Below are 26454 nucleotides of genomic sequence, written 5' to 3'. Positions count from 1 at the left end.
CAGGAAAATGGCAGCGTGGTCAGATTTCCCAAAAGGAGGGAGAGAAACGGCCTTGTAGCCTTTCCTGAACGGCGTGTAGCAGTGGTCCAAAGTTCTTTCCCCCCTGGTGACACACGTTGGGCATGACCTTTTTGAGATTTCCCCTATTGAAGTCTCCAGCCACCAGCACAGCCGCATCAGGGTTCTTGTTTTGGTGTTGACACAACACATCGTGTAGGGTGGACAGTGCCACGTCGGTGTCCGCATGTGGTGGGATATAGACGGCTGTGATGATCACCGAGCTGAACTCCCGGGGTAGGTAGAATGGTCGGCATGAGATAGTTAGATGTTCCAGGTCTGGCGAGCAGGAACGAGAAAGCGTCTTAATATTTCCAGGATTGCACCAGTTATTATTGGTCAAGAAGCAGACACCTCCGCCCTTGGATTTCCCGGATTCTTCCGTTCTGTCCGCCCGGAAAACAGTGAAGGACTCGGATGGGCAAATCACCTGGTCAGGCACCAGCGGGGTCAGCCATGTTTCAGTCAGACAAAGGATGTTACAGTTCTTTATGTCCCTCTGGAATCTGATCCTTGCCCTCAGGTCATCCAGCTTGTTCTCCAGGGACTGGACATTGGCCAGAAGTATGCTGGGCAGAGGTGGACGTAAGGCTTGGGTTCTCAGCCTGTTCCGAATCCCCCTTCCCTCGGTGTTTTTTCCGACTTTCCCATTGACCTGCGCTCCCACTGGGACCATAGTAATATTTACAATACAATACAATACAACAATACGATATATCTTTATTGTCATTGTACAGGGATACAACGAGATTGGGAATGCGCCTCCCATACGATGCAATAAATTAATTAGCTAGTCAGTATTAATTTAAACATCCCAATGAAACAAATTAGAACAGTTTTCAAACAGAATAAAGTGCAAGTAGAGTAGGCTACCGCAAAATCCAGGATGACACAGCTGGACTAAAGGAGTGACATGAGGCTGAGCGGCTTCACTTTGACCGAACTGTTATTCCTTACTTCTGCTCTATCAGGATGCTGCATTTTGCAATAAAAAATCAGAAAACACTGGAAACACCTACCAGGTCAGGCAGCACTGTTAGAGGAAGAAACAGAGTCAATGTTTTGGGTTAAAAACTACTCATCAGAGTTCAGTCTCGTGAGATTTTGGCCAATCTTCACTGCAATATTTTGCACTAACATTACCAATGAGCATTTGGGCAATGTGAGGTTGTGATAAATCACAGAAAGAAAGCAGTTGTTGCAGTGGGGGAAATAGCTGCCTGAGAAATCCAATTGCTTATAAAAAAATCTAGTTAGGCAACTTTTGCAATGGGTATATTTCTTATTTTAAGCTAAAAGGCTGTTAACTCTGAAATTACAATACAAAAGGAGCAAACGGACCTTATCTATTGTAGTCAAAGCAAGTAGGATATATTTCACACAGCATCTTAAATATAAAGTACATTCATTCATCTGATAGGAGCTTTATATGAATATACAGATAGTGCATATAATTATCATTTTCACCAAACCTATTGACAGAAGATTAAGACTCTATTCTCAAGATATTACAAATTTATCAGTGAAGTCATTTTTATGATTTAACTGCTGGTATCCTGCAGATAAAGCAGCTTATATTGTACCTAACTTGATTGGAAACAATTGTCTGGAAACAATTGATGGAGAGAGAGTAGAGTAAATCGCAAAGGAAAGCCAGTCAAGATGCTTCGATATAATATAAACCACAAATGGCATCACATTACCTTTCTACTTTCTCTGGGATAATCAGATAGCATTTCAAAAACCAGGATAAGTACAATGGGTCAAATAGCCACCTCCTTTGATTAACCTTTCTATCGTTCTTTTATGAAAGACAACAGTAGAATTGGATTGCACAAAACAGGTTATTTGGCGGACAAAGTCTGCATCAACCATCAAGTACCCATTTGCACCAATCCCATTATTTTATTCTCTCCACATTTCCGTTAACCACCTCCAAATTCTACCACTCAGCTGCATATAATAACAGCAGCCAATTAACCTACTGCTCTATACGTCTTTGGCATGCAGGAAACCCAGATGGACCCAGAGTTATTAACCCACTGTAACCCCACTATTATTACCATTAAGACAATTATTGTTAGTATAAATTAGGAAACACTGGATGTCTTCATTTGTAGCTATGCTAAAAAAGGTAAAGGATACAAATGAACATAGAACTACAAATAGAATGAAACATCCTGACCTCTGAAGTTGGGACCATCCATTGTTGATTAATGTTTCGTCAGGAGACATTGGAGCTGATGTTTCTCTTATTTCCTTTTTCAGATGGAAGGATGTATCTGAAGTCATCCGTAATGTACTAAAACAACTGCGCCATATGATTCGAAAATTCAACCAGGATTATGAGAAAAAAATAATTGTATAAAAAAGACTAAATAAAGTCCTCTACTAACATGCGGGTTAACTGCGCTTTTGAGACAGCTTTACCCAGTTTGCATAACTGTGTTACTTTGCCATCCATGAAATGTTTGATGTATTGCGATGATATTCCTCTCCAGCAACTGACTTCAATGGCAAAGCTCTCTGAAGTAGACAATCCTGATGAGTACGAAACACCCAGACGCAAATAGTGACTGTCATCAGGAGGTCACTGCTGACACTATACGCGTCCTTTTTGTGGACTAGACTCTGACCAGTGCTGACAATTTCAATGTTAAGCACATCACGCAAAAAAAAACTCACCAGTAGTGAAAAAGAAGCGAACAAACTCTTTTTAAAATGTTTATTGTTCCCCTCCACTTCTCTTTTGTTAGAGATGACGTGTTCAGACCAGCAAGAAAGCTTCTCAACCCTTTCTTTCCTGGATCCAAATGAACTTTACTTATAGGGCTGCCAGGTCAGTACAAGTCAAATAATATTGCAGGGATATTAATGTTTCAACAGGGAGATTAAAAGATTGGGTTGAAGGGAGAGGTAGAGAGAGAGAAGTGAGAAAGTTGTGTGTTGAATATACAGACAAAATGTAACCCATGGAAGATAAACCTGGCATTGAGATTCCCCTGCTAAATTTCAAAATAAACACACTCAAATAAAAGTGAATGTAAGTTTTAAAAGTCACAAAAGATATATATTTGTGCTTTCCACACAGTCACATATTTGTGAATACTGTTTGCTTCTTGTCAAGCTGCTGGTTCGTGTGTATATAATATGACACAGGAAGGTAATGTGTATGCAGTAGATTATTAGAGAAAAAACACAGTACTTTTGAGATTTAAATGCTGATATGTTTTGTCACATTGTTTGTTCCAGACACTGCAATTTTTGGTTATATAGCTCATTAACAAAGCATGCAGGCATGTAAATATTTGTCCTCAAGTCACAGTATTATTGAACAAGATCCTTGGCGTCTGTTTTGCGCCTTTTAAGGTCAGTGTGGCAGGTGGGAAGCCCTGTCTGCCCGATATTCAATGAGGGGAGCCTCTTGTCTCTGCTCTCTGACACAGAACTGATGAAATTAATTAAGATTTGCGGCGTTGCAGCGTGATGGATTTAAAAAAAGCAACGGAAATGTTTCTCTCTTTGTTTCTTTCTATAATTATTATTATTTTTGTGTCACCTTGAGGCATTGCTCGTCAAAAAAAAAGGAACTTTGCAACACTTGATGTAATGGTTGAAACAAAAAAAAACCTAGATGAGTGGTGAGTTAAAGTCTGTATTCTCCCTGTGTAATAGGGAAGGATGGTTTTGTGTAATTATCAATGTCTGATAAACTGTGTGATCACCTTTGTGCAAATAATTGAAAGTAAACAACACAGTGCTAATTTGCTAGTGTAGCCTTTTCTCTTCATTTTGCCTTTGTTCACTGCCATGTTAACCATTAAAAGACCATCCTTGCAGAGAAAAAAATGCACACTGGCATTGGTGACTACCATGGACAGAGTATGTCAACAGTAGAACATAAGCAGGAGTAGGCCATTTAGCTGCTTGTGCTTGCCACATCTTTTCATGTCATCTTGACTGATCTACAACTTCAGTCTAACCTTCCTGTAATAATCCTATTTCCCTTATTCCTTTCATAAAAATCTTTTGGTCTCTGTTTTGAATGTAGTCAGTGGCTGAGCCTTCACATTATTCTTTGGTAGAGAATTCCAAGATTCACTCCCCTTGTGTGATAATCATTTTTCTCATCTTAGTTCTAAATACCTAACCACTAATTTTGTGATGGCAACCACTGGTACTAGACAATCCAGCCAGGAGAAAAATCATTGTTCCTTCTCCCATCCAATTCCAAATATAATTTTTTGTTTCAATAAAATCACCACACGTTCTTGTACGCTCGTGTATATAGCCCCAGTCATTTTAACCTAATCATCTGATTATTCTCCCACCCTCATACCAATTTCCCAGCAATCAATCAATCAATGTGGTGAACTTTCATTGGATTCTCTCCAATATCCTTCCTTTTAGATAAAAATACCAGTACTCTACACAATAATCCAGGTGCAGTCTTACCAGGGCCCTATATAATTGTAGTAGAACATATATTCTTTTGTACTCATCATCTTGCCGTAAAAGTTACAAACTGTTTCCCTTCCCAATTGCTTGCTTTACCTGCATGCTATCTTTCAGTGACTTTTGTGTACTAAGGAACCCGATTCTCATTGAACACCAACTTTTCAACCTCTCACTATCTACAAAATACACTGCCTTTCTACTTATTTCTAGCAGAATTGTTTTTTTGTACACAAATCACATCTTTCCACATTATAATCCATGTGCCAAATCTTTTTACGTGACCTATCTATAACCCGTGAAATGTATTTGTATCCAGTTCAATATCTACAAAGAAAAACAGCCTATTTCATCATAGCAGGTCACTGTTTATAGTTATTGGCAAACTTTGGCCTACCAGAACAGAGACTGCTCTCACAATGCTTTCAATGTTACAACAGAACACATTTTTTATTTGTCAACACATTGGGCTGATGAAATTAGGTTATATTCTTCAGAGTGTATCTGTAATAGCAAAAAATACAAAAGCAAGGTTTACCAAATTTTAAATCACATCAAAGACATGGAAAATTCACCATTGAACACTAGTGAAGGAAATAAATTGACCAATGCTGTTATAAGTCGGACTATATCCACTAGCTTGTTCATTATACACCAAAATGATGCCCAGCTGATTGATTAGAGATTGATCACAAATTGATCAGAGGGTGGTTTTACATTAGCTTAATCCAGGAATGTGGCAACAAGATGTCTTTCTAGCACACACTGTAACAGCATGAGGTTTAGTCTCTGGGGATCAATATGTCATGACAAATACCTTAAAGAAGGTTAACATGGAAATATAGTAAAATGAGTCATCATCAAAGATTTTAACTGGCGAGTGAAGGAATATATATATTTTTCCATGCCTTCTCTATTTTCTATTTTCCAGCATTGCATTACAAAACTTGCAAAAGGGAGGGGAAAAAAAGTGGACTATTTGTTTCTCTGGCCATGATGGTCTTGAAAGGGTTAACAACTGAGATGATGCAATTCTGTCAAAAGAAAGCATCCTTACTTGTCCATGTGATCTTTCTTTAAAAAAACAAAACATCTTTAAAAAAAAATGTATCTAGCATTTGTTGTTCCTCTGCACCTTGCATAGAGTCTTTAAGTTAATGTAGATCACCTTGGGACAATTAGATTACAGAATGTTCCCCTGTCCCACCTAAAGGTAGTTCAAGAGTGGTGATTTGCATCTCAACAAGTTAGCTAGCCATTGTCAGGACAGTAAGATTAATATATGCGGCCAATATAAATATGGCATTCTCTTAATCCAATGATTTTAATGACTGGCAATTTGATGGTCAATAACCAGTCTTTTGTTGACTTGTTTGAGATACCAAATGCATTGAAAGCAGAAATGTTAAAGGTAAAAGAAAGCTTACAGAAACCCCATACTAGAGGGGATTTTAAGAGAAAAAGCACTCTGGTATAGAAATGCAGGTTTTCTTTTATAAAGTCAAAGAAAGGTTTTTTTTTAAAACAAAATGGAATTACCCTAGTTCTGTTGTTCATTAAACTCTGTCCATTGCCTCTCAGTACAATACATTTTCATTTTATTGTTTTTATACTTTTTACCTTGAACATGTATGTTTTGGTACCCTGTATTATAACCACATTTGCGCTCTATGCAAGCCCTTGGAACAGATCACACTCATCTTCAACTAGGACATACGAAAATTGTCTATTTTTATCTATATATTTAAAGTTTTCTAAAAAAATGGTTATTACAAATTTTGTTGTACAAAATCTGTACAAAAAGATCTGTTTTTACATCATAATGCAAGAAATCGAGATTTTTCTATGGTAGCATAGTTATTTGAGCCTGGTTTAAATGTGAGAACCACGTTTACTGTATTGTATTTAATTTTCTTTCTTTTCAACAATCTGCTAATAAAAAATGTCTGAAATCTCCAGTTGATGTCTACGAAGTTATTGTTTTCACATCAATCCCTCAGATAGATGGCCTTTCTCACATCAAGGTATTTGCCTTGGCCAAGGTTTATGGTACACTTCACAAAAAGCATTGCAGGGATATGAGCAAGGAATTGGAAACAAATTAGAGGGGTCGGTCAAAGAGTTGGCAAAAACAAGGTGGCCTTTAAGTCCTCCTTTATCGAATGAATGATTCTGCAGCAGTAGAAGGTTAGTCCATACATTTTGGTGTGGTTACAATGCAGGGATTGCTTGGGTTTATCGTCTGGCTCTGCCTCTATCTCTTACACATGCAGAGAGCTCCAGTCACTTATCACCCTGCAACACTCCAACCCAGCCAACATCAAGATGAAGATAGACACAAAATGCTAGAGTAGTTCCAGGGTCAGGCAGCATCTCTGGAGAGCAGGAATAGGTGACTTCACGTTGAGCATTAGTAACCCACCTTAACACTTGATGGCCTTTTTTGGAAAGGTCCACAATTGCGGTTTCAAGAAGACAGCAATGAGCCACCTTCCTGATTATCATATTGAATATCAAGTCTTCAAACAAAATATCACAGTGGATGCATAAGTCAAATGTGGATACAATTATGGAGAACACAATATAAATCCTACAGCCTGTTGAGGATAATATTCCTGCAACAGGAATGAAGGAAAAAAAGTTGACGGAGAAGACTCCAGTGTTAAAATAAGTATGTGATTAAACCTTAAGGCATTTGGGCATGTATAGTATGTACATGAGTGAACATGGCCCAATTTAGACCTATACAGTTGAGTATACAAAGCCATTTTGCTACAAGCATTAGAATCTCCACAAGGACTATTGCAATAAAGGTGTTCAGTTCTGGGCACCATGTTGTAGAAAAGATGTTGTCAAGCTGAAAAGGATACAGAGAGGATTTACAGGGATGTTGTCAGGGCTAGAGTGTCTGAGCTATAGGGAGAAGTTGAGTAAACGGAGACTCTATTCCTTGGAGCGCAGGAGAATACGAGGTGATCTTATTGAGGTGTATAATATCATGAGAGGAATAGATCGGGTAGATGCACAGAGTAAGTGAATCGAAGACCAGAGGAACATAGGTTTAAGGTGAAGGGGAAAAGATTTAATAGGAATCTGAGGGGTAACTTTTTCACACAAAGGGTGATGGATGTATGGAACAAGCAGCCAGAAGAGGTAGTTGAGGCAGGGACTATCCCAACATTTAAGAAGCAGTTAGACAGGTACATGGATAGGACAGGTTTGGAGGGATATGGAACAAATGCAGGCAGGTGGGACTTGTGTAGCTGGGACCTGTTGGTCAGTGTGGGCAAGTTGGGCTGAAGGGCCTGTTTCCACACTGTATCACTCTGTGACTCTATGAGTCTATGACTCTAAAGGTCTGTTATTAGTGGACAGCCATTCAAAATGGACCAAAGTAAAGCATATTGGAGTGGGAGGTGGCTGTGAGGAGGTCTGATGCTAAAAAATGAATGCATCACAGAAAAACTCTAATCACTTCGCAAAGAGTATGGTCTTCCAGAGGAGATTATATTGGAGAGTAGTTTACAATTTTTTTGTCACTTCAACGAAGCAGCTTATGAAATGGGATCAAGCATCACTTCCCATAACTTTATCATTTAAAGTCTCATGAGAAGTTGAGAGATCAGTGCCTGCTGTTAAAGACGCAATGAAGACAAAAGTCACACATTATAAGGTCGTTAATATGAAATATTGTCTTGCAAAAATTTTTCAAACCACATGTCAATGCCACACTTCAAGCAGGAATGTTGATGCAAAAGCTTTGAATGCATCTGGTCCAGACACATTGGGAAGGAAATGTGGTAGAAAGGCTGTTGCAATAACGCCAACATCATAAAACATGCTGAAGGGGAAGAGGGCGGGTCCATGCTATAAAGCTCATGTCCTGAGAGCATGAGATAGATCACAGATTGGAGCTGAAATGTAAGAGAAACTATGGAAACATATGGTTCTATAGATTACCTTGTAAAAGTGGAAGAGTGCTTCAGAAAGATGCACATAAACCACTTGATATCAAAATTCATAGCCAGGAAAATTGTAAGTTTAAATGTTTTAACAAAATCCTACAGCTTCTGAAGTTGTCGACACAGAACCAAAGACAGTGACAATCAATGTCCAGAGATGGATGATGCATTAATAAATTTGCTGAGTCAGGATGAACAGGAATAATATCCATATGGTTACGTTCAAAAAGAATATAAAACCCAGTTAAACTGGTAAATATTTGATGCTGTTAAACTACTTTTTTCTTTTGAAGAGTAAAACAGGGAGTATGATGTAAATACATATGAGATCACTATATGACAGATTTGAGCAAGTGTGTATCATTCATTATAAGCAGTTTGAAAAGAACTTTGAATAAACCATAAATTCCTTCTCTCCTAGTAAGACTGCATAAACTGTAAGTTACTGCAGAAGTGAATAGAAACAAGGGAGATACATTATTTCTAGAGCATCTGATTATCCACCATTTTAAGGAAGGCCTTAAAATGTCGCCCATTTGTCGCCCATTGGGTTATACCATGATCATATTGATCATATTTCACTTTTACTATAAAAAATATAGCTATTTTTTGTTTGTTAACAAACAAAATAAGAGAACTGTTACATCCATTTTCGTAAATCGTTTGGGTAATTTCTGTCCCATTCAAACAATAGAATCTGTGGATGTTACTAATGTCTGTATTGAGATGGCATTATATTCAAATGCTCATACACCAAAATGGATATGGTCTTGCGCACAATCTCTTTCTGGTTCTTTAAATATTTCTCCTGCCTTTCCTCTTGAGGGGGTGATATAAACTCCAATAGTTTACCCCTTGTACATTTGATTGAAACATGGTTTGCTCATCCAGAAATAAGGAATCCACCAGTTCTGACAAAGTCTTGACCTAAAATGTTTACTCTGTTTCTCTTTCCATAGATGTAATCTGACCTGCTGACTCCTTCCAGCATTTTCTTTTCTAATATTATATTTGCAGTATCTGCAGATTTATTTTTTGATTTTCAAGCCCACTATGGTGCTTTTTCATTTATTCATTGCAGTGCAGCACAATGCTCTTAAAAGTAAAATATACAGTGTTCTTAAAGTACATAGAATTAATAATGTAAAAGCACGTTGGTAACATTTACTTTCTTGTGGTGTGGTTATATTTGATGTGCCATTTATCTTTTTGGCTCTATGTTAGCATAATCGTGTAGATTAGTTAAGCTGTACTGACTGCATACAGAGATAAAATTAGACTGGAAATGGCCACTGTCTCATCTTCTCAATCAATTGGTATACATTTGAGATACACTCACAATAAGTTGCTCCGATGTGTGGTGGGTGCACATTCAAAATGACAAAGGAACTGAAGGAGATTCACATTAGGCAGGAAATGGTGTTGGGTAGACTGATGAGACTGAAGGCTGATAAATCCCCAGGGCCTGATGGTCTGCATCCCAGGGTACTTAAGGAGGTGGCTCTAGAAATTGTCGACGCATTGGTGATCATTTTCCAATGTTCTATAGATTCAGGAGCAGTTCCAGTGGATTGGAGGGTAGCTAATGTTATCCCACGTTTTAAGAAAGGAGGGAGAGAGAAAACGGGAAAGTATAGACCAGTTAGTCTGACATCAGTGGTGGGGAAGATGCTGGAGTCAATTATCAAAGACAAAAATGCGGAGCATTTGGATAGCAGTAACAGGATCGTTCCGAGTCAGCAAGGATTTACGAAGGGGAAATCATGCTTGACTAATCTTCTGGAATTTTTTGAGGATGTAACTAGGAAAATTGACAGGGGAGAGCCGGTGGATGTGGTTTACCTCAACTTTCAGAAAGCCTTCGACAAGGTCCAACATAGGAGATTAGTGGGCAAAATTAGAGCACATGGTATTGGGGGTAGGGTACTGACATGGATAGAAAATTGGTTGACAGACAGAAAGCAAAGAGTGGGGATAAATGGGTCCCTTTCAGAATGACAGGCAGTGACTAGTGGGGTACCGCAAGGCTCGGTGCTGGGACCGCAGCTATTTACAATCTACATTAATGACTTGGATGAAGGGATTAAAAGTACCATTAGCAAATTTGCAGATGATACAAAGCTGGGTGGTAGTGTGAGCTGTGAGGAAGATGCTATGAGGTTGCAAGATGACTTGGACAGGTTGTGTGAGTGGGCGGATGCATGGCAGATGCAGTTTAATGTGGATAAGTGTGAGTTTATCCACTTTGGTGGTAAGAATAAGAAGGCAGATTATTAACTGAATGGTGTCAAGTTTGGAAAATGGGACGTACAATGAGATCTGGGTGTCCTAGTGCATCAGTCACTGAAAGGAAGCATGCAGGTACAGCTGGCAGTGAAGACAGCCAATGGAATGTTGGCCTTCATAACAAGAGGAGTTGAGTATAGGAGCAAAGAGGTCCTTCTGCAGTTGTATAGGGCCCTAGTGAGACCGCACCTGGAGTACTGTGTGCAGTTTTGGTCTCCAAATTTGAGGAAAGATATTCTTGCTATTGAGGGCGTGCAGCGTAGGTTTACTAGGTTAATTCCCGGAATGGCGGGACTGTCATATGTTGAAAGACTGGAGCGACTAGGCTTGTATACACTTGAATTTAGAAGGATGAGAGGGTATCTTTTCGAAACATATAAGATTATTAAGGGGTTGGACACGTTAGAGGCAGGAAACATGTTCCCAATGTTGGGGGAGTCCAGAACCGGGGGCCACAGTTTATGAATAAGGGGTAGGCCATTTAGAACGGAGATGAGGAAAATCTTTTTCAGTCAGAAAGTTGTCAATCTGTGGAATTCCCTGCCTCAGAAGGCAGTGGAGGCCAATTCTCTGAATGCATTCAAGAGAGAGCTAGATAGAGCTCTTAAGGATAGCGGAGTCAGGGGGTATGGGGAGAAGGCAGGAGCAGGGTACTGATTGAGAATGATCAGCCATGATCACATTGAATGGTGGTGCTGGCTCGAAGTGCCGAATGGCCTACTCCTGCAACTATTGTCTATTGCATACTTTTAGTCATGATTGACTCCGGATCCTCAAATGTCAGGGTTGAATTCCCCAGAATTTGAATGGATTCTGGATCTTTTATTAAGTTAGAGTCACAGAGAGACAGCAAGGAAAGAGACACAGCCACCTTGACCATCTATTGACACCAACCAGCACTACTTGCAATGTTATTCTTTCCACGTCGCCATTCGTTCTCCCGAGATTCCACTCACCTTCACATTAGGGTGAATCTACAGTGGCCAATTAACCGACAGACCTGCACATCTTATGTTGTGTTTCTATTAAATGTGTTTGGACACACTGACAGTGAAAGCAACTTGCATTTATATACCGCTTCTGGAAGTCCCAAAGTGCAAGATTAAACAATAGTTCATGCAAGACCACATATGGAGATGCAAGGGCAGTTGTCCAAAAATATTTGATTAAAAAAAATAAAAAAAGTGAAAGCAACTTGCATTTATATACCGCTTCTGGAAGTCCCAAAGTGCAAGATTAAACAATAGTTCATGCAAGACCACATATGGAGATGCAAGGGCAGTTGTCCAAAAATAAATATTTTAATGCAGAAAGAGTGGAGTGAGGGAAAGAGGTTCTGGCTCAGGCAGTCATTGCCTGGCCAACAATAGTAGAACTGGTGAAATGGAAGTGCTTAGGTGTGGAGTAGGAGGAAGCAGATGGATGTATACTGAGAATACAAGGGCATTTGAAAAAAGGCTGAGAACTTTAGCACTGAGGTAACGCTACACTGGAATCCAGTGTAAGTTAGGAAAGACAGGAGTGATAGCAGATTAGGTCGCGGTGTGGCTTGGAATACAGACTATAATGTAATGTGTTTAGGGAGGATGTAATACAGGTGAGGAAAGCAACAAATGCAATGAAAGAATGGGTTATGGTTGCAGAACAGATTGAGCTGAGCCAGTGACAAAGGCAGATAGTGTTTCAGAGGTAAGGATAGGGTACCTTGCTGTTGGCAGATCATACGGCCAGAAGCTTAGGCGACAAATGGTGGTTTGCTGATCCGCATGCTGAATTAAACTAAGAATCTGATTCTTTTTTGATGTGAAAGTTTCTTTCTTTTGATAATTGGGCATTTACTTTTCATAACATGCTTGTAATATTCCGTAGTTGTGGGTTCTCAATTACTCAATCGGCATGAAGTCTACCTTTGAGATTTCAAGTATGAAAAGGAAAATGGTGAAGCAACAATTTATTTTAAACCTCAGCCAATTTTCTTTTCCCTGACAAAGAAGAACATTAGGAATAGGATTAGAAATGCTTTATTGTCACATGTGACTAGGCACAGTGAAATTCTTTGCTTGCATACACAAAGTATAAAAATCGCGGCCACCTACGTCGCTGACAAATTTACAAAGCACGCCGGCTCCCCCTTTTGTCCCCCAACCCCTCCCCCAGTTCCCTCACGCCGTGTCCCCATTGTCCTTTGTCCCCTCCCCCCCCATTGTCCATTGCCCTCCCCCCGTCTCCCTAACAGCGATCCCCCCTTGCCGGATCTACCATTGTTCTTCCCCTCTCCCCTCACGGCGGGTCCCCCCACGCCGGGTCCTCCATTGTTCTCCCCCCTCACGGTGGTCCTCCACGCTCTCATCGACCAGCAACCACGGGTCGACCCGGGCTTCTATCCGGCGATTCAGGAGGCATCGAGACCGCGGCGCCTCGATAAATGCCTCCGCGTTCCCAGTCCACAGCCGCGGAGCATCGGGAAGCCTTCTGGCCGCACGGCCCATTGGATTAGATGGAGTTTATACTAGAGCTGATACCAGAGATGTTGATTTGCCACTTCTTCTATGTCTGGTAATTTAATTATGAGCTGTGCAGAGGCCCTAAATAGAAATTATTAGGATGTAACAAAAAAATACTAAATTCATTATTGTCAGATGAAACACTTTTACTTGGGGCTGCAAGATTATACAAATCTTTCTAGAACAAGTAACACAAGGCCATTTATCTTTACCTTTCTATGCCACGGGCTGAATGTTACGTATATTTACAATTCAATTACAGATTCTTTTTGATCTTATTGATGGGAAAGATTTAACAGGAATCTAAGAGGTAACCTTTTCACACCTAGGTGGAGGATGTCTGGAACAAGCTGCCAGGAGGTAGTTGAGGCAGGGACTATCCCAACATTTAAAAAGCAGTTAGACAGGTACATGGATAGGACAGGTTTGGAGGGATATGGACCAAATGTGGGCAGGTGGGACTAGTGTAGCTGGGACATGTTGGCCGGTTTGGGCAAGTTGGGCCGACGGCCCTGTGTCCACATTGTATCACTCTATGACTCTATGACTCTATTGAACTCCAGGTTTCACTCTCTACACTCCACCACTAAGCCCTACAACTGATTCCCATCCAAGCCTGAGCAAATAGGCATCAGCTCTTTTATGTTCTCCAGCCTAGTATCTATCGCAGCTGTTTGATACAATTTTATAATGCAACACTGACAGAAATTCTTAATTATATTCTTTGTGCTCAAACACAATTTCAGAAGTTACAATGGATTACTTCACTTTAATAGGATTCATATGAGAATTTTCTTCCTTCGAACTAAGCTACCATATACTGATATGAGATACCATGTTTAAGGAGACAAATCTTTCAGCAGTCATAAAGTCATACAGCATGGATGCAGGTCCTTCAGCCCAACGTATCCATGCTGCTGAGGATGCCCCCTCTAAGGTAATCACATTTCCTATCCATGTACCAGTCCAAATATATTTTAAATGTTGTTATAGAACCTGCTTTAACTATTTTCTCTGGCAGTTCTTTCCATATTCTAAAGTCCAGCCTTGGCACTCTGTTTAAAGCTTCTGTTTCAATAATTTCAAAGTATATATCCTCCCTGGGCTACAATTAACTTAAGGAAATCTTATTTTACACAAATTCCCCCGTACATTTTTAAACATATTTCAAGTAGTAATAATGAGAATGAAATATTTAATGATATTTATTATTGATTTGATGCAATATATATTCCATTAATTCAATTAGGGTGATAATTCAAATAAATGAAATATTGTTGCGTGTATGTAGAGCAACAGGATATGGGTTACTATAGAAAATTGATGTTTCTGACTTACGGAGAAATCTGCTGACAGATAGTTTGCAGGAAACCTTTATAACCCAGATACTGCCTACATTAGCATTTCCAAGCATTGGAAATTTGTCCTTCATCCATGAGGCCCCTATTTTATGACCGTATTGTGAATATTATAGTTATTTTGGACAACCATAAACTATCAGCGGTCAGAGAGGAATAGATGTTCAACACTGTCTCTGTCATTGTGCCACAAAGTGCACATTCTCACAGCCATTCTGGGAGATGATTCTTTTGGTCCATTCCTCGATTTCTGGGCAACAGTCTGGATTTACTATACAGTTGCCCAGCCCTGATCATCTAGGTACAGTTAGCCACTCCATCTTCAGGTATTGCTGCACTCCAATTTCTTTCCTACTGCTCTTGAAAAGCTATGATCCTATTTGCTATAGTAACAGAACTAAAGCAGTAAATTAGACCTGAGTTACAGACACCCCAATTTGATTAAAATATAGAACAGACATAAGAGGCTGAATGACCTACACTTAATCTTAAGTTTCCAATCATATTTTTTAGAAGAAAGTCCCATTCAACTGAGCAATAATTCTGGTTTATACTTTGTAAGAAAAGAAACATAATTTGAGAGCGTTCACCTTCAAGCTGTCTGCAGTGCTACGAGCTTGATTTGTTAACACATGCTGAGATTGCTTTGTTTGTGAGTGCGTGTCGTGCATTGGAAATACCACTTGGTAGTTTTAATGTTCACGTTTGGACTCAAACTCAAACCTTATGTGAATCATATTAATAAACCCGAATAGTACAATGGATGAATTGTACGACTTTTCTTAATGCCACTGCAGTTAGGAAGTGTAAGCTGATTTTGCTGAACAACACAAGAGAATAACTACAGTCATTTTAATGTTATTTTGTAGGCCTCAATAGCTGGTGATGACAGATGGATAATGGTTCCAACAAAATATTCCTAGCACAAGTAGGGCTCAAGGAAACAGGACTGCATATGCTTTGCTCAGTTTAAAATCAATTGGCAGAGAATGGAAGATCTGCCATGAGCAAGTGCAAGAGGCTAATTCTTGCTCTGGGCTCATATGCCAGATATTTTGAAGTTGCTGGTTACTAAAGACAAATGGCAGAAATGGCATTTTGAGGGAACGTTAAGAAGGGGTTGATAGTGTGAGAGATCACACATAGGAATTGGCAAATTCCAATAAACAAATGGAGACTAATTTCACTTTGCTCAGCATTATGTTTGGCACAAACATGGTGGGCCAAATGGCCTATTCCTGTGCCGTATGGTTCAATGTTCCAAGCTAATTATTGAGCTGTTCACATGAAAATGTGCCTCAGTAATCGCACAATGAATGTGAAAGAGCTGCACATCCACAACACTAAATACACTGAACAAAACAGAGAGTGTAGGACTCTTTATTCCATCTCGGAAGGATCTTATGCAGAATTACTTTGTGTGCCATAAATGGCTCCCTGTGGAAATGTACCTAAAACCCCAAAGTGAACAGATTTAACGTGAAAATATAATTTAAAATGTTGAAAGTGCTCACTAAATGAGGCAGCAAGTTAAAAGAGAGGAACTGTTAATGTTGTTAAAATCGCAGTTAGACTCTTTCTCCCAGGGTGGAAGTGTAAAATACTGGAGGGCATAGGTTTAAGGTGAGAGGCAGGAAGGCTAAAAGGAGATATGGGGGACAAGTTTTTTACTCGTAGATGGTAATGCCTAGAACCCATGCGCTGCCTGGGGAAGTGGGAAAACGGACACAACTTCAAGAGGCATTTAGGCAGACACATGAATAGAAGGATGTGGACCATGTGCAGGCAGAAGGGGTTAGTTAGATTAGAATCTTGGTCAGCATTGATGAGGTGGGCTGAAGGCCTGCAATGCTCTATATTTTGTGTTCTCTGTTTTAATATTACGGATCAATGACCTTTCTACAGAACCAGTTCAGTTCAGATGAAAATTATCAATCTTAAACTTGAACTCAACTTCTCTAGCCGCAGATGCTGCCTAACCTGTTGAGTATTACCAGCACTTTCTATAATTATTTCAAATTTTGAGCATAATTTGCTTTTGGCTTAATTTACCATCGTCTCACTGAGAAATGCAGCAAAATAGCAGATATAAAAAACAGGGAAATGATTGAAAAGAAGAATCATTGATGTCTCATACAAAATTCAGTTTATTGCAGTTAACAGAATAGATTCAGAAACAGAATACAATATGCTGATGTGTTTATTTGGTGTGTTTAATGCTAGTGCCTGATGTTAAATTTCTAGGCATGTGTTTTTATGAGATAAAAGATAAAACATACTGTAGGGAAACAATTGAAGAAGTTCTAACTTTAGTAGTATGAAAATAGGGCAGAGACTGATTGGCCATGCTTGAATTTACTTTCTATTGATTTAAGTGAAAAGGACAATCAAAAAGCATGTGTTGTAGCCATAGCCTCATGGAGTCATTGAGCCATACAGGATAGAAACAGATCCTTCAGCCCACTGAGTCTATGTCAACAATCAACCACCTATTCACACTAGTCTTATTTTATTATCTCCACATTCACATTAGCTACTCCCAGATTCTACCTCTCACCTACACACAAGGGGTGATTTATAGTGACTGATTAATCTACCGAGTCGCACATGCTGGACGAAACAGGAGCAACTGGAGGAAACTCAAGAGTCACAGAGAGAATATACAAACAGCAAATAAGGAAAATTGGTGAGGAAAGGAATTACTCTGTGAGATTCGAATGGACTCCTTCAATGTCATAAAGAAATGGGATATATATTTTTTATATTTACGCCTGGGTGTGGGTGTCACTGAGAAGCTTAGATTCATTCCACATCATCAAATGGGTTGGAACTGAAGAGCTTGATGAGTTATTTCAGTGTCACACTTTGACCAGGCAAGTTAAGGGCAAAATTAGTGAAACATTTCAATGAAGTGTTTATTTTAGCAGCATCAATGTTACATTTTCAAAATTCTAAATTATAACCAAGTTAATTCTTCAGTTACGAGAAAATAATTTAATTTCATGTTAGTCTTAACTTCAGGATTGCTAGTCCAGTTAAATGATAATTATACCAATCTACTCCTGCTGTTGGATGCCTGATGTATATGCATGGCTGCTTTTAACTGTGTTTCATAGTGCAATAACAATTATTCTGTTAAAATTCCTAATACATCTCACCTGCAATATCAATATTAATATTGATTTTAACAGGGGAAAATATTACATCTACAACACTAACAGTTCTCAGATTATGATGAGAAAAACATAGAGGTTCATATATTTGTTTAGGTGCAGTACTGAATTTATAAGCTACATGTAGCCTGAATAGAAAATGTTATAATCTTGATTGTATATTGCAGATAATTACCTGACAAATATGAAATAACTCAAGTATCTTTGCCTATTTTGAATTAGGTCTACATTTCACACAAAATAAGCATCTGCAATAGGCAGTCTGCATTTCAATATTGATTTATTGTTAGGGTTTTGATGCATCAAGCAAGGTTAACTGCTTTAATGGTTAAAAATCATATTCTATTCCACTTGTCTTGTCCAACATCTGTACTAACCCAGTTCTCTGCATTAATCAGCAATAGAATTTTGCTAAAGCTATACAGTAACACAATTTTCAATTTTACAATGTGCATAAATCCAATGAAAATATCCTGAGTTCTTAACAAAGAAGGAAGAAGGCTGTCATCCAGTTAAATTGCAAACCATAGGGAGAAAATGAAAAAGAAGACAAAATGAAGTATTGTAACTTTTGATGATGGATAAATGAAAGGTGCTTTGGGAGATATCTCGATTCAAGATTGAAAGTTTGGCCTTGAATTAAATAGTAATCTGCTACAATTAGCATGGATGGTAATATCTGGGATATTTTCAATGGAAGTGGTGGGTCCATTTAGCAGAGCAGATTACTCAATTAGGATGGAAATAATAAGAAAGACCTGCAGCTGAGAGAAATCTGTAAAGACTGGAAACATTAAAGACTGGAAACATTCAACAAGTCAGGCAGCATCTGTGGAAAGAGAAACAGAATTCCAGTATGATTTGTCGTTTGACTAAACGTCTATGACCTGAGATTAACTCTTATTTCTCTTTCCACAGATGCTGAGAGTTACCAGCATTTTCTGTTTTTACTCAACCAAGATGTACTCTGAAGATATTGAAAGATGGTGTCTCAGGAGCTTAGTTGCGAGAATAACTGGAGGCAATGATATTTTGTTTGATACTGGTTAATGCAGAGCTATTGTGCAGGGAAAACATGATCCAGTGAATTATGACAGATAATGTGAGTGGCAGAAAAGAAAAAGCATGATTGAGCATTTGTGCAGCAGTGCAGAGGAACAGATATAATCGAGAGATGGTCTCCAGGAGATAAAAAGTGATCTTGAACTAAAAGTTATGTTGTTCTGGAAAGAGAGCTCTGGAAATGTCAGTGGTAGCAACAAACAAGAGTGGTCCATCAAATACTCACCTGGGAGCAAGAGGTTAGCAGGTTGATGTATTTTGAATTTATGCGAGAGGTTATTAGAAATATAGAAACATAGAAAATAGGTGCAGGAGTAGGCCATTCGTCTCTTCGAGCCAGCACTGCCATTCAATGTGATCATGGCTGATCATTCACAATCAGTACCCCGTTCCTTCCTTCTCCTCATAACCCTTGGTTCCGCGAGCCCTAAGAGCACTATCTAACTCTTTTGAATGCCTCCAGTGAATCGACCTCCACTGCCTTCTGAGGCAGAGAATTCCACAAATTCACAACTCTGTCGGGGGAAAAAAGTTTTTCCTCATCTCAGTTTTAAATGACCTACCCCTTATTCCCAAACTGTGGGCCCTGGTTCTGCACTCCCCAAAATCTGGAACATGTTTCCTGCATCTAGCTTGTCCAATCCCTTATTAATTTTATATGTTTCTATAAGATCCCCTCTCATCCTTCTAAATTCTAGTGAGTACAAACCCAGTCGTTCAATTCTTTCATCTTATGACCGTCCCGCCATCCCAGGAATTAACCTCGTGAACCTACTCTGCACTCCCTCAATAGCAAGAATGTCCTTCCTCAAATTAGGAGATCAAAACTGCACACAATACTCCAGGTGTGGACTCACCAAGGCCCCGTACAATTGCAGAAGGATCTCTTTACTCCTATACTTAAATCCTTTCATTTTGAAGGACCACATGCCATCAGGTTTCTTCACTGCCTGCTGTTACTGCATGTTTACTTTCAGTGACTGATGTACAAGGACACCAATGTCTCGTTGCACTTCCCTTTTCCTAATCTGATACCATTCAGATAATAATCTGCCTTCTTGTTCTTGCCACCAAAGTGGATAACCTCACATTTATCTACATTACTAGCACAAGTGTGCCCGTTGGGCCTGTCCTCGTAGGGTTTCCATTGTAACCGGGAGGGGAGTGGGGGGGAGGGAAGGGGGAGGGAGGGAGGAGGGAGGTGTGGAGGGGGGAGGGGGAGGGAGGGGGGGAGGGGAGGGGGGAGGGGGGAAGGGGGGAGGGGGAGGGAGGGGGGGAGGGGGAGGGTGGGGAGAGGGAGGGGGAGAGGGGAGGGGGGAGGGGAGGGGGGAAGGGGGGAGGGAGAGGGGAGGGAGGGGGGTAGGGGGGGAGGGGGAGGGAGGGGGGAGGGAGGGGGGATGGGAGGGGGAAGGGGGGAGGGAGGGGGACCTCCCCTTTTCCCAGCACCCCTCTTTCCCCGTTGGGCCCGTCCTCGTAGGGTTTCCATTGTAACCGGGAGGAGGGGAGGGAGGGAAGGGGGAGGGAGGGAGGAGGGAGGTGTGGAGGGAGGAGGGGAGGGAGGGGGGGGAAGGGGAGGGGGGGAAGGGGGGGAGGGGGAAGGGGGGGAGGGGGGAAGGGGGGGAGGGGGGAGGGAGAGGGGGGCCTTCTTGTTCTTGCCACCAAAGTGGATAACCTCACATTTATCTACATTATGCTGCATCTGCCATGCATCTGCCCATTCACTTAACCCATCCAAGTCATCCTGCATCCTCATAGCATCTTCTTCACAGTTCACACTGCCACCCATCTTTGTGTCATCTGCAAATTTGCTAATGTTACTTTTAAATCCTTCATCTAAATCATTAAAATATATTGTAAATTGCTGCAGTCCCAGCACCGAGCCTTGTGGCACCCCACTAGTCACTACCTGCCATTCTGAAAGGGACCCGTTAATCCCTACTCTTTGTTTCCTGTCTGACAACCAATTCTCTATCCATGTCAATACCCTACCCCCAATTCCATATGCTCTAATTTTACCCACTAATCTCCTGTGTGGGACATTATCAAAGGCTTTCTGAAAGCCTACATCCACTGGCTCTCCCTTATCCATTTTACTTGTTACATCCTCAAAAAATACCAGAAGATTAATCAAGCAAGATTTCCCCTTCATAAATTCATGCTGACTTGGACCGATCCTGTTACCGATGTAAAGCGCTGCTATTACATCTTTAATAATTGACTCCAGCATCTTCCCCACCACCAATGTCAGGCTAACTGGTCTATAATTCCCTGATTTATCTCTCCATCCTTTCTTAAAAAGTGGGATAACATTAGCTACCCTCCAATCCACAGGAACTGATCCAGAATCTATAGAACACTGGAAAATGATCACCAATGTGTCCACGATTTCTAGAGCCTCATCCTTGAGTACCCTGGGATGCAGACCATCAGGCCCTGAGGATTTATCAGCCTGCAGTCCCATCAGTCTACCCAACACCATTTCCTGACTAATGTGAATTTCTTTCAGTTCCTCCGTCACCCTAGATCCTCTGTTCCCTAATACTTCTGGGAGATTGTTTGGGACTTCCTATGTGAAGACAGAACCAAAGTACCTGTTGAACTCGTCTGCCATTTCCTTGTTCCCCATAATAAATTCACCTGTTTCCGTCTTCAAGGGACCCACATTTGTTTTAACTAATCTTTTCCTCTTCACATACCTAAAGAAGCTTTTACTATCCTCCTTTATATTCTTGGCTAGCTTCGTACTTCATCTTTTTTTCCCCCTATTGCCTTTTTAGTTACCTTCTGTCATTCTTTAAAAGTTACCCAATCCTCTGGCTTCCCGCTCATCTTTGTTATGTTATACGTCTTCTCTTTTAGTTTTATTCTGTCCTTGACTTCCCTTGTCACCCATGGTCACCTCTTACTCCCCTTAGAATCTTTCTTCCTCTTCTGGATTATTCCCAGAAATTCCTGCCATTGCTTTTCCACCGTCATCCCTGCTAGGATCCCTTTCCAGTCAACTTTGGCCAGCTCCTCCCTCATGCCTCATGCCTCCATAGTCCCCTTTGTTCAACTGCAGTACTGACACTTCTGATTTTTCCTTCTCCCTATCAAATTGCGGATTAAAACATCATATTATGGTCACTCCCTCCTAATGATTCCTTTGCCTTGAGTTCCTTTATCAAATCCGGTTCATTACACAGCACTAAATCCAGAATTGCCTTCTCCCTGGTAGGCTCCAGTACAAGCTGTTTTAAGAATCCATCTCGAAGGCACTCGACAAACTCCCTTTCTTGGGGTGCAGTACCAAACTGATTTTCCCAGTCTACCTGCATATTGAAATCTCCCATAACCACCGTAGCATTATCTTTGTTACTTGCCAAGTTTAACTCCTGATGCAATTTGCACCCTATATCCAGGCTACTGTTTGGGGGTCTGTAGATAACTCCCATTAGGGTCTTTTTACCCTTACAATTTCTCAGTTCTATCCACAATGGATCTACATCTTCTGATTCTATGTCACCCCGCGCAAAGGACTGAATTTCGTTCCTTACCAACAGAGATACCCCACCCCCTCTGCCCACCTGTCTGTATTTTTGATAGGACATATAACCCTGAATATTCAGTTCACAGATCTGATTCTCTTTCAGCCATGCCTGTAATTCCCACAACATCATGCCTACCAATCAATAACTGAGCTTCAAGCTCATCCACTTTATTTCTAAGACTTTGCACATTCATCTATAACACTTTTAATTCGGTATTCATCTCCCCTCTCACACAGGTTCCTATTTCACCTGACCTTACTCTCTTATCCCTTCTTGAACTTTCCGTCCCATTAATTTGGTTCGTAACTTTTCCTGTACCCTCTTTCCCTTTAACTCCATCCTTATACTTCCAATTTGTTAACCCCCCCCCCCCCGCTATTTAGTTTAAACCCACCCGTGGTGTTGCACTAGCAAACCTGCCTGCCAGAATGTTGGTCCCCCTCCAGCTAAGGTCCCTTTTGTACAGATCACCCCTACCCGAGAAGAGATCTCAGTGGTCTATAAATCTAAATCCTAGCCTCCTGCACCAGCTCCTCAGGCACACATTCAGATCCCCTATCTCCCTGTTCCTGCCCTCACCAGCACGAGGTACTGGAAGCAAAGTGAGTTGAGTTGATATATTTAGTGAGGTAGTTGATGTTAAGTGAGTTGATGTATTTAGATAAGATTTTAGTATTTTGCCTGCAAATCCTACAATTTGGCTTCAATTTTATTGATGATGGAACAATCAATGACAATTTAGTTACAAATACAGAGTACAAAGCATGAGAGAAAATGATTTACAGGATTAACTCTAACCAAACTATCAGTAAGAACTTCTCATTCTTCTCCTTAATGGCATTCTATTGATGTGGTATCTCTCTGGCCCATATCTGAGGTTAGCAGTTCAGTATCCTACAGTGAGTGATTCAATTCTTCACATCCGAAAGCCTTTCTACCTTGTACAAAGCACGTCAGGTATGAAACGTTGCCTCAAAAAGGCAGCTAACGTCATCAGAGATCTACACCACTGGGCACTCTTTCATCTCACTGCTACCATTGGGGAGAAGGTTCAGAAACCCAAGAACAGTTACTTCCAGGTTCCAGAGTAGTTTCTTCCCATCAATTATCAGGCTTTTGAACTACACTGCACAAATCTAACCATGACCCTACCTCAGCAATGAAGTGCGATCGACTTTGTACTGCTAAGGATGCACTGTGTAATTTGGCTTGCACTATTATGGTTGGTTTACCTTGCATAATTGATCATTTATTGCACATTTCTTGTTGTGTTGTTGTGTTTAATGTGCTTGCAAATTTGCAGCAAGTAAAAATTTCACTGTTCTGGGCCTGGTGTATATGACAATTAAACACTCTTGATCATGATGGATACTCTCCACTGACCTGGATAAATGCATTTCTAACAATGTAAGAACATAAAAACCAAGACAGGAGTAATCCAATCTGCCCCTTGTGCATAATTCATCAATCAGTAAGTTCAGGGCTGATACAACCCTATCATTAATACCACTTTTCTAATCTTTTCCCATACCTTTTGTTCCCCTTGCAATGCAAATGTAGTTCATTTCCACCTTGAAAATACCCAGTGACTCCCCTTTCACAACTCTCTGGCAAAAGAAAATCCAGACATTGGGCGGCACAGCAGTTGAGTTGCTGCTTAACAGCACCAGAGTCCAATTCTGACTAAGGGAGCTCTCTGTACAGAGTTTGTATGTTCTCCCTGTGACCATGTGGGTTTTCTCCGTGTGCTCTGGTTTTTTCCCACACGCCAAAGAGGTACAGCTTTGTATGTTAATTGGCTTTGGTAAAATTGTAAAATTGTCCCTAGTGTGTGTAGGATAGTGTTAGTGACCACTGGTCAGCATGGACTCAGTGGGCTGAGAGGCCTGTTTCTGTGTTGTATATCTGAAGTCTAAAGTAAAAATTTACGACCCTTGGGAAGAAATGTCACCCCAACATTTATATAAATGATTAATCTCTTGTTCTGAAAGTCCCTTAGTTCTAAGTAATCCAAACAGATGAATACTCTCCTCAGCATCCACTTTGAAAATCAAATATCTCTCAATCTTCCGCACTCCACTAAGTATACACCCAACCTGATGAACCTTTCTTCATATATCAACCTCTTCATTCTAGGATTTAACCTAGTGAATCTTTTTTCAATGTGCTATGCACATATTGTTATAGCAGTAACAATATTTTAATCAAAGATTCTTGTTTATCAGATATTGATTGCATATTACTTATTCAAAGTTAAAAAAAGGCAAAGTGCTGACTTTGTTTTCTGATGCTTTGTTTTCTCAACCCAAAACATCACCTATTCATGTCTCCAGAGATGTTGCCTGACCCACTGACAAAATACTCCAGCACTTTGTGTTTTTTGTGTAAACCAACGTCTGCAGTTCCTTGATTTTCCATTTATTTAAGGTCACTTAATTCATTAGCTAACTCCAAGCTCAACATTTTTGGGTCAGCTAAATTTAGGTCATTTAAATGTGTATAAAAATCACTTAAAATTCCGATAGCAAATTGAATCTGTGGATTTTCTGTGAAAGATTAGTGGATGTAGACAGAAATCTTGAAATTAGGTGAAAATCAGATCAGGAAAAATAATATTGAACAACTGGACAGTTTTGCGATTTTTGCAGTGTACTACTGTTCTTAACTCATATGTTTGTTTCTTCTCCGTGGATTGTCATCTTGTCGTGGTGGAGAAGCTTGTGTGGTCCTGAGATCCTGAGAGTGATGCCGTCTGGAGCTATGCTCCTGGTAGGGTCAGGTCGAGGGGGAGGTCCCTGACAAAGAGCAATCCAACCAAGACCTCAACAGTGGAACAGGCGGAGGATGATGGCTGACTTTAGTGGAGCGTCACAATGGCTGGGAAGGCGGATGAAGGCTGCAGCTGAAAAGGGTTCCCAGTCATCTTAGATTCCATATCACTGGATTCTGACCCAGATCTGTCAAGGACCGTGTGGTGGCTGTCTGTGCACCAGTCTCCCCAGGTTAAACAAAGTCATGCACAGGCATCCCAAAAGGACAGTCATACTCGTTTCGAGTGACCGCCATTGATGATGATGGTCGTTGGACCTCGGTGCTGAGAGTTCTCTTATACTTGCATGAAGGAGGCAATTAAACATACCTGAGCAATTACAAACACCTGTGAAGCCATGTGTCCCAACCATTATGGTGCCCTGAAATGGGGGGACTATGTATAAACACTGCTGTAATTTCTATATGGTGAAACACAAAATGTATAAAAATGGCCTTTATTAAAATCTGACAATGTGCACTTTAACCACATGTGATTTTTTCTATTACAAATCTCAAATTGGGGAGATTTGAGGCATATAAATAAATGATGGGTCTTTGTCCCAAACATTGTGGAGGGCACTGTATCTGCCTGCTGAGAAGATCTTCAGCAGAAGGGCTGTATCACCTCATGAATGCAGTTCACCTTCTTGAGGGTAACTAGGGACAGGTGATAAATGTCATCACTGGCAGCAACTTTTGCATCTCATTTTTGAATTAAAAAAATTCAAGTATGCATGCGGTACAATTTTTGACACTTAAAGCCATGGAAGGGTCCCGATTCAAAATGTCATCTAGTCATATTCTCCAGAGATGCTATCTGAATAGTTGAGTTACTCCAGCACTTGGTGTCTTTGATTCATGGAAAACTTCCCTTTCGCATTATATGTTTAAAAGAAATGACATTACAGACAATTGCAGTACCCACACCATGCAGGAAATATCCTCCAAAGTACTTTATTTTGCATAACAGGATACTCATAATATGGTCATCTGTGTATTAATTTAACAGATTTGTAAAGACATCTGCAAACATGATAAAAATCAGATTGGAAAAAATGGACTCATTGCCGAATATCTGATCCCCAGAATGAAAAAAAAATCCTTTAAAATCTTCTTGATGGGTTGAAGAAAATGACATAATTAAATTCCTGATTTTTTTTTTAAACACAAAGAAAACTCCGGTCCTGAAAATGTTGAGATGTATAAACAGCATGAACTTTAATTCATTGCAGCACTGAACTGTTTTCCCCAATTTA

General features: G+C 40.3%; 1 protein-coding gene across 5 annotated transcripts in view; it reads left to right on the top strand.

Moving 5' to 3' along the window:
- Positions 1 to 6442, top strand: part of LOC144595149 (dachshund homolog 1-like) — a 475075-nt gene extending 468633 nt beyond the window's left edge. For all 5 annotated transcript variants that reach the window (XM_078402268.1, XM_078402266.1, XM_078402267.1 and 2 more), the window contains one exon: positions 2326 to 6442. Coding sequence is in view for 1 of the 5 variants with exons in the window: in XM_078402265.1 (XP_078258391.1) it covers positions 2326 to 2363 (38 nt within the window). In the remaining 4 variants the exon portion in view is untranslated. The remainder of the gene's footprint in view (positions 1 to 2325) is intronic.
- The last annotated feature ends 20012 nt before the right edge of the window (positions 6443 to 26454 follow it).

This window comes from Rhinoraja longicauda, chromosome 7 (genome assembly GCF_053455715.1).
Source record: "Rhinoraja longicauda isolate Sanriku21f chromosome 7, sRhiLon1.1, whole genome shotgun sequence".
NCBI lineage: Eukaryota > Metazoa > Chordata > Chondrichthyes > Rajiformes > Arhynchobatidae > Rhinoraja > Rhinoraja longicauda.
The sequence above is the reverse complement of the archived record's forward strand: the minus strand, read 5'-3'. Positions and strand labels throughout refer to the sequence as shown.